General features: G+C 45.0%; 1 protein-coding gene across 1 annotated transcript in view; it reads left to right on the forward strand.

Annotated features, from left to right (window-relative positions):
* PRKCA (protein kinase C alpha) overlaps window positions 1–9,906 on the forward strand; it is a 521,371-nt gene that overhangs the window by 488,553 nt on the left and 22,912 nt on the right. The window contains exon 13 of the mRNA XM_007959900.1: window positions 4,530–4,610. Coding sequence (XP_007958091.1) covers window positions 4,530–4,610 — 81 coding nt within the window. The remainder of the gene's footprint in view (window positions 1–4,529; window positions 4,611–9,906) is intronic.

Genomic DNA, 9,906 nt, shown 5'->3' on the forward strand with positions numbered 1-9,906 from the left:
GTGTTTGCAATGAACAAGTTGTTGGTCTTGCAAAATTCTACCATACGAGTTCCAGCATTATTTCTGTCACCAAGGCCAAATTTTGCAACTACCGGTGATTCTTGTTTGTTTCCAACTTTTGCATTCCAGTCACCAGTGATAATTAACACAGTTATTAAGCATGTACTATGGCAACATTCTGTATGATATGAGCTCCCCAACTCACTGCTATTCGAGTTGTTTCTGACCCATAGCAGCCTTCTAGGACAGAGTAGAACTGCCCCATAGGGTTCCTAAGACTGTAATCTTTATGGAAACAAACTACCTCATCTTTCTCCCATGGAGCAGCTGCTGGGTTCAAAACACTGACCTTTTGGTTAGCAGCCAAACACTGCACTACCAGGGCTCCTAATAGGAGCTACTGTGGTGTAATGTTTAAAAGTAGGGTAAGAAGTGGAGTAGGAAAGCCTCCATTTAAACTCTTGTCCTAATCCTTATTAACTTTACGTTTCCCATGATTTTTTATCTAGGCAAATTCTCCTAGTTGGAAAATTAGTCATTCTTTGTTTATGTGATAAAGCTATTCTCTGTTTTCTGTTATAGCTTAAAACAAAACAAAACAAACTGAAAAACCAGAAATACTTGCCCATTCATTACAGTTGATGCCAGTGGTCAGCTGACTCCCAGGCAGATGAGTGAGCCCAACCAAGATCAGCGGAGCCTCCTGGCTGACCACCTATCTTACACAAAGACTCAACAGCTGTTCTCAAACCAATACCTCTTTCTGATTAAGTTAGAACTAGGTGTTTGAGTGTTTCTAACTATATGAAAGACTCAGGTGGAAAACACCAGCCCCAAAATCTAGGCTCAGCAGTGCCTTTCCGTTACCCGTGCATGTGGCTGTCACATACCAGGGAGCATGTCCTCACCATGCTCGTGCGGTGTCCAGCTGACCTCTCTGTAGCAGCTCTAAAGGTCAGGTTCCAAAGCAGGAAATCCTTAGTTCAGACTCCTGCTCTGCCATTACTAACATGGCAGCCCTTGGGCAGGTGCCCTAACCTTTCTTAGCTTTCATTTTTTTCTCTAAAATAACTGTGGGAACTCTGGTGGCATAGTGCCTAAGGCATTTGACTGCTAACCAGAAGGCTGGCAGTTCAGACCCACCAGCCACTCCTCGGAAGGAAGACTGGGCAACCTACTTCCACAGAGATGCAGCCTCAGAAACCCAAGGAGGGGTCGCTATGAGTCAGCTGTAGTATCTGCCGCATAGGGCTATTGGACAATCTAAAGAGACAGTGTCTGTTAAGCACCTCTCCTGAGGCTGGAAAGCAGTTGCTGTCCAGTCTGTTCTGATACACGGCCCCCCGCATGTGTCAGGTGACTGACGGTGCCTCATTTTTCAGAAGTAGATCACCAGGCACCTCTGAGTGGACATGAGCCTCCAGGCTTTCATGGTAACCTTGTGCGTCACCTAGGGACTCCTCCTGATGCCTAGTACCCAATAAATAGTAATGTTAACTGGAACCCCTGAATATGAGGGGCACCGACAAGAACACATACCCTACATTCAGGAAACGTTGATCTCCCTAGAGATGGCTGTTAAACTAAGAATGATCGCATTGCTTCCTGGTAACTGCTGTAGAGGAGACGTGATCCCAAGGGAAAGGAAGGCGGCGAATGACATCATCTGTGGACTCAGGGAGGCTTCCTTGGTTGCAGATGAGTCTGTGTTTCTGAGTCAAAAGCATTTATTTTGACTCAGCCTCTTTATTTATAGAAGTGTATCCTGAGAAAACAATTACATATTGTTAACTTTTTAAAAGCAGATTGCAAGATAGCAGCTTGGTGTGGTCCCATTTGGGGGGGGAAAAAAAAAAGATGCAACACCTAGAGAACAGTTTGAAAGGTTTGGCATCAAAATCACAGAAGTAACAGTCCTGGGTGGTGACACTGGAGGCGATGCAGCTGTCACATGTGGGGTCACTTTTCTCTTCTTCCAGTTTGTCTTCAGTGAGCATGCGTGACTTGCGGAGTTTATGTATATGTATATTATTATCTAGTGATAGGAAATATGCTGAAACTGGCATAAGATGGAGGCCAATTGGTCCAAACCTTTTGGAGGATAATTTACCATTCTGTCCAAAGTTATAAAAAAAATATGGGGCACATTTCATCCAATCATTTCCTGTCTGGAAACTGGCATGATGTATATCAGAATATTAACACTGATCATGTCTGGATAATAGATCAGACATATACTTCGGGTTTGTGTGTGCATGTGTGTGTGTGTTTCCAAGTTTTCAAAGGAAAGAACATGCAGTAAAGGACAAATATAGTTTTAACAAGAAATTAAGAACTCCTTGTAAGTTCCTACAGCTATCATTTTCTTGTCAAGTAAATGTACTACAGAGCTGCCACAGCCAAACATGTACCCCTGGTTGCCGCCCACACTTAGGCAAACGATAGGAGCTCGCATTTCGTATTCTCCATGGAGAATATTAGTAATACTTTAAGGGAATGGAGACTGGCTGACACGCAGAAAGTTTTCTTATGTGCCAGGACATTTAATCATACATACTGGACCATTAACAGAAACTATCCTGGAACATTCTGAAGTCAAATTTGTACGTAACATGGCAACATGGTTGCGCTGTGTATCTGTTAGTACATCTTCAGCTGGAATCCTGAGGCATGCTCAGTGGGAAGTGAGTGTGTTAGGTACACAGCCTCCCTCTGAGGTCAGGAGGCCAGTGTTTCAATGAGCCAGGCCACATTTATAAATCCCCATCATTACTGTCCCCTTTGCCATGCAGAGGTTACAGTGTTTTTCCAGCACTGCTGATAGAGACAAGAGGAGGGAAAAGAATAGAATGAGGCCCCCGGGTCCTTATCACCCACCTTCCACAGCTGCCTACATTTTGGTAATTTATTTCCTCTATCCCCACTACCTTTGTATTGAAATATTTCAAATAAATCTCAGATACCATGTCATTTTACCCATAACTACTTCATAACTTGTTGCTAACTAAAACACATTTTTTAAACAAGTCACTGTACCATTATCCCACCTAACAAAATTGACAAATAACCCCTTAATATCATCTAATATCCAGACCATATTTTAATTGACCCAGTTGTCTCAGCATGTCTTTTCACGGTTGGTGTTCTGGTTACCTCGTGCTGCTCTGACAGTAATATACCACAAATGGGATGGCCTTAACAAACAGAAGTTTATTCTCTTACAGTTTGGAGGCTTTAAGTCCAAGTTCAAAGTGCCAGGCTCTAGGGACTGGGTGAAAGCCCCTCAACCTTGGGCTTCAGCTATGCCTTCTATTCCTGGCCCACTGGAGCTAGAGGCTTTTCTTCACTCAGACAGCTGCTGGCTACTGAGGCTGACAAGCCCAAGGTTGACAAGTAAAACGGCACAGTCCTGATGTTACCAAACCACATGGCAGGCCATTAATTCAAGTCCATTGAAATTCCCAAGGTTGGCAGAGCATAGCAGGCTGCTGAACAATGACACAGCTACATGCAGGGTCCAAGCATGCCATAAGCTAGAGACTATCTCTAAGGCTTCTCCTCATATACAGGAAGCAGACCACATCCCAAAGACAGCTACTCAGCTGTTTGTGGTAGATCCCACCATGTAGGTGATTGGCAGTCTCATCATGGGGAATAACTACCACCAGCTGCCCAGCCACTCAACTAGGCCCAGCCAACTTGACACACAAACATAACCACCACAGTTGGTTTGAATCAAGATTCTAGTGAGGTCCAAATAGGGCATTCAATCATTGTATTTTTATGTTTCCAAATATTTTTGTATGTTTCAAAAAATTTTTTTGAAACTTTAGTCGTTCAGTGGATGTCATTGTATAGTTAGAATTTTTACTTTAGTCACTTTTTTCTCCTCCTCCCCCTCTTATCATCACCTATGTCATTATTTCTTTTAGCTAAACTCTATTACAGAGTTTGATCATCTTATTTATCAGACCTTCTCTCTGAGTAAAGGAGCTATGGTGGCACGTGGGTAAAGCACTCAGCTGCTAACCAAAAAGCTGGCAGTTTGAACCCACCAGCTGCTCTGCAGGAGGAAGACATGGCAGTCTGCTCCCGTGAAGGTTTATAGCCTTGAAAACCCTGTGAGGCAGTTCTGCTTTGTCCTCTAGGGTCACTAGGAGTCAGAATCCACTTGATGGCAGTGAGCTTTGGTATCTCCGAATAACTTCTGACTTTTTCCAAAAATTAAATCCTCCTCAGTGTCCAGATATTTTTCACCAGTGAGGTATTTGCATCTGCTCGGACAGTGCTGTAGTGTCTCCAGGTGGATTCAGAAGAATTGTGAAAGGTTTGGACAGTGGATCATGGAGTGATATTTTTAGGTGTGTCTCATTGGACCCACCCACTTCTCTTGGTGCAGAAATCAGAGACAACTATTATCCTTATCTCATTTGCGTGAACTGAGTGTATAAATACTTACCTGCTTGACTTGCCTGTTTTAACGGGCTGTCTGACCACTAAATGCAATTGATGTGTTTGTTTTCACACAGATAATCGCTTATCAGCCGTATGGCAAATCCGTGGACTGGTGGGCATATGGCGTCCTGTTATATGAAATGCTTGCTGGCCAGGTAATGTTTCACTTTACTTTCATGTTTGCTTATTGCTATATAATGTGACGACTTTTGCTCCATTTGGGCAGTGCTAGCAGGGCCTGACACTAGGTGTAGATGATGCTGGTCTTGACCTCCTGACCCAAGTGAAAAAGGGGAAGAATCCCCCCAGAGAGTGGATTATATTTAGTACGTACAGAAATTCTCTTGTAGTCATAAAAACCCTAAATTGAAAAACACAACCTGAGTGTAGACAATGTCGCTCTCACGTTACTCACCTTATGCACCAAAGTACCCAGCACATGACGACAACAGTGGCCTCTGTAAGTTTTCAGTGTCTCAAAACTGAGTTGGGTTATGACTCCCTGCAAGTCAGTCTACAGAAAGATACCCCAGCTACTGCTCATCTGTCTAATCAATGTTATTTTTCATGAGGGCAGTCAGTTTGACTTGAAGACTGTTTTAATGGCTTCTCCCCATCTCCCTCTGTTTCATTCTTGACAACTCACTGTAATTTTCTCAAAAGTCTGATGAGGCTGACCTTCTAGCTAAGGCAAGGCAAATTAAGTTTATCTTAGGAAAGTGACATACATATGATAGCTAAGTGCTTTCTTGGTCATATGATTACTTATGTAACAGTCTTAATAGCTGTACCATCAGGGCAAGCCACACTAGCTACTATAACAGCTAGTTATGCATAGCTTAACCCACAACACAGGTTTATTCCATAGTCATGATTTTATTCATGGTGTATTCCACTGTGTTTCGGTTACCTAGTGCCACTCTGACAAGAATATACCACGAATGGGATGGCCTTAACAAACAGGAGTTTATTCTTACAATTTGGAGGCTTTAAGTCTGAGTTCAAAGGGCCAGGCTCTAGGGGCTAGGTGAAGGCCCCTCAACCTTGGGCTTCAGCTCTGCCTCCTGCTCCCAGCCCACTGGAGCTAGAGGCTTTTCTTCACTCAGGCAGCTGCTGGCTGCTGAGGTTGACAAACCCAAGGTTGACAACTAAAAAGGCACGGTTCTGATGTTACCAAACCACACTGCAAGCCATTAATTCAAGTCCATTGTAAGTCCCAAGGTCGACAGAGCATGGCAGGCCTCTAAACAATGACATGGCTACATTCAGGGTTTAAGCATGCCCTAGCTATAGACTGTTCCCAAGGCTTCCCCTTATATACAGGAAGCAGACCACATCCCTAAGACAGCTACTCAGCTGCTCACAGTAGATTCCACCATGGAGTTGATTGCCGGTCTCATCATGGGGAATACTACATCCAGCTGCCCAGCCACTCAACCAGGCCCAGCCAAGCTGACACACAAACTTAACTACCACACACAGTTACCAGTATGTGGTGGTGAGGGGTGAGACATTGATCCATATGGCCATTCAAGGACCCAGGCTTCTTCCTTCCCTTGGATCCACTATCTTTAAGAGCCTCAGATTACTCCACTGAATTCTCCTGATTCAGTCAGCCAGTGAAGAAACAGCATGAGGGTAGTTGCACAGAATATTTTAGAGCTCAGGCATAGAAGTGGCCTATAACCCTCCTGCCTACATTCAACTAGCCACAGCAGCCCCACTGAGATGCAGAGAGGGCTGGGAAATACACTGTACCTATGTGCTCAGCAAGGGGAAGCAGATCTGGTGAGCAACTAGCCGAATTCTGCTGTGGAAAGCTTTGCATAATCCCAGCACTTAAGCATTAGTGCTAAGGAGTTTGTCCCTCCACAGCCTTAGGAAGAGACAGTGGAAGATAAGTGCCCACGTTGAGTCACAGAGCTACCCCCAAAGAAATCCTTTATCCTAGAGAAAAGCTAACCCGTGTTACATCTGCTGACTCATTCATGCATTCACTCAACACACATTTATTGAAAGCTTCCCATGTACATGTCTGTAGCAGTGAACAAAGCAGGCAAAAATCCTTCATGGAGATTTCCATCCAGAGAAGGGGAGAGATAATAGGCACGTTGAGTAAGGAAAATACATGTTACTGATAAGCTAAGAGGAAAAGTAATAAAGCCAGAAAAGAAGATGTGAAGTGTTGGGGGAGGGTTGAAATTTTAGGTAGGATGGCCTGGGAGAACCTCACGTTGAGGGTGATGATGGGTCAAGATCAGAAGGAAGCAAGGGAATGACCAGGTGGGTATCTGGGGAAGAGCATTCCAGGTAGAGAGAACAGCACGGGCAAAGGCCCTGAGGTGGGAGTGTGCTGGCCATGTCTGAGAAATGGAGAGGAGAGGAAGGTGAGAATGGGTGCACCACTTGAAGATGTGATCCATGTCACTGAAGCATGTGTGTAGAAATTGCTGAACTGTGTGTTCAACTGTGTATATTCTCAACAACAAATAAAAAGAAAGAAATACAGAGGAATTCCAGTATGGCTGGAACAGAGCGAGCTAGATGGGGGACTGGAAGCAGTAAGGTCTAGATGAAGGAGCCAAGCAGTGCCACATGGGCACAGAGGGAGGTCCACTGGCTTTCACTGTAGCATGAGAAGCCCTCTCCCCTGCTCCTCCTTCAGTATGTCTCATATCTTTTCAATAATAAAATAGTCTTTCAGATACTAAAAGGTATAAGGCAAGAGTCTGCATTTGGTCATTATTTCTCACCAGTGGTAAGACCTGACTGACATCAGAAAAGTGATTTATTACTTACTTTGGGTCCTCGCCCCCACCGTCTTAGGGCAAACACGGCAGTTTATAAACATGGGAAGGCAGGCTACGGAGAACCACTGCCAGTGAGGCAGCAGCTGGGAAATCACAAGTTCCTGGAGCCATTTCCCCTCTTTAGAATTTTGACGATAAAATTTGACTCTGAATCATTGGTCTGCCTGGGAGCCATGCTGTTCATGCAGGCGCAAAATGCCAAGTTCCCCTCCTCAGCCCCACTTGAATGTTCAGCTCTTAAGTCCAGAAAACAAACCCTGCTTTCATCGAAAGTCATATTTGCATATGCCAACAAATGAAATTAGTTGGGTGGAAACATGGGATCAGTTTCCAAGGGCATTTTACAGAGTTAAAATGAGTTTCTTTATTGGCAAGCAGGAGACTAGAATTTCAGGATGCAGGGCTGAAGGAAAGTCTTCCTGCCTCCCTCTCTCCGCCTTCCTTCCCCTCTAAGCCTTTCTGGAGCGTCATTCCCTAGAGGACAGCTCAGAGAATGTTCCAAGCCTGCAGGGAAGTCCCCCCTTGGAATGTATTTGGAAGTCCTGCCTCCTTTAGGAGGTCCCTGGGTGGTACAAATGTTTCAGGGCTCAGCTACTAACCAAGAGGTTAAAGGTTCAGTTTCACCCAGTGTTGCCTCAGGGAAAGGCCTGGCCATCTACTTCTGGAAGATCAGCCATTGGAAAGCCTGTGGGGCACAGTTCTACTCTGAAACACATGGAGTTGGAATCAAATCAGTGGCAGCTGGTTGGCTGGCTGGCTGGCTGGCTGGCTGGTTGGTTGGTTGGTTGGTTGGCTGGCTGGCTGGCGGGTTGGCTGGTTGGTTGGTTGGTTGGTTGGCCAGCCTTCCTTATGTGTCATTTGCAGGCCTGACTTAAAGGTTTCCTTACTTTCTCTGCACCTCACCCCAGCACTGGACCCAGGCTCTCCGCCCCCTAACCCTTTTCTGCCAGGGTTATTTATGCTTCGTCTTCATTCCTGATGAATCTGTAATGGGCACTTTATCCCAGGGCTTCCACCTTAATTGTCCTTGGATGCTCTTCCATCCCTCACTCCAGGCCATCATTCATCTGCAAATAAACCTCCCAGGGCCCCCCGAGGACCACTTCCTGTGTGAGCCACGTAGGGATGCTCTCCACATCCTGACATGTTCTCAGCTTTTTTCAACCTGCTTCCAAGAGTCAATTAGCTTGGCTTCTTCTAGATGTTTTCATAATCTCTATTGAAAACGGTGATACTCTTCAAAAGTGGTATTTTAAAGACACCCCGCATTCTGTACGTGACAGAAATGGGTAACAACAGCCTTTATGCTTCTAACTCTTCATAGCTCCTGCCAGAAACGCAGTATTTTCATTCAAAGCCTCAACTTTGCCTACCTTTCTGACTCTTCAGAGCAAATGTAGATACATTCCTGGGCTGTGAGTCAGCTCAGAAAGGACAAGGCTCCATGGGGTCATCGCTGGCCCTTCCAAGCTGCAGGGGCTACTGAGGCCCAGGCTGTAGAGACTTTTGTTATTGAAAAGTAAGATTAACTACAAAGTTGTTGTCAGGGTTGTGGTCTGAATTTGTCCTCTTTAATCACAGAGGCTGAAGATGAACAGAAAAAAATAGTTGATTGCAATTTTCTTCTCATTTGCTTTATTTATTGTCAGCAGCCAAGGGGCCAGTTAAGTGTAAACAGCCTGGGTCTATATTCAGCCCCTGGATGGCTTGATAAATATGATTACTTTCAGGGCATAAATAGTCTTTACCCAGCACTCTAATGAGCACATTGCTGCTTGGTGTGTTCATGGGTGTTCATCATAAAGGGGCCGGCCCTCCACTCTTTATGTCCTTTTCTGCCAGGGTTATTTATGCTTCGTCTTCATTCCTGATGAATCTGTAATGGGCACTTTATCCCAGGGCTTCCGCCTTAATTGTCTGTGGATGCTCTTCCATCCCTCACTCCAGGCCACCGTTCATCTGCAAATAAACCTCCCAGGGGCCCAAGGATCACTTACTGTGTAAGCGATATAGGACTCATTTTGTAAAGTCTGAACCATCACCCCTCAATGGTCTGCTTAAACCTCACAAAGTGCTTATCATTAAAGGGTGTGTGTGTGTGTGTGTGTGTGGCATATCCAGTTTAACACTTTTTGTACTAACCATGACTTTTGCTAACAGGTAGCTTAGCTTGGAACATTGAGTCCAGATTTGTCGAAATTTAAAAATCATCATGGGATCGGGTGGAAAGAGAGGACAAAAGGACAGATGCAATCCAGAATGGTCACGTACCAAGTGCCACCACCAGACATTACCCCTTATTGTCCCCAGGCTCATACACTGGCTGTAGAGGGAAAGGAAATGAATGTATTGACCCCCTTCAACTCCCAGGCTCGAGAGAAAGCATTACCTGTAAGGAGGGCTCAGGGGTGGCCTGGAGCTGCTTCACTGAGGCCGCAAAACCAGTGTTCCCATGGCTATGAAATCTCACACCTGGGAAATTATTCTCAGGAAGTAATTCAGAGAAGAGAAAAATGACACACACTCAGATGTTTATAGTAGCAGCGGTTATTAGAGAACAGTTCTGGGAGCGATCAATAAAGTACCCATGGACGGTGAACCAGTCTGTGGCGATGTATCACGTCAGATGTGTTCAACTCTG

The sequence above is a fragment of the Orycteropus afer genome, unplaced genomic scaffold (assembly GCF_000298275.1).
Source record: "Orycteropus afer afer isolate SDZICR_OR568_19922 unplaced genomic scaffold, OryAfe1.0 scaffold00018, whole genome shotgun sequence".
NCBI lineage: Eukaryota > Metazoa > Chordata > Mammalia > Tubulidentata > Orycteropodidae > Orycteropus > Orycteropus afer.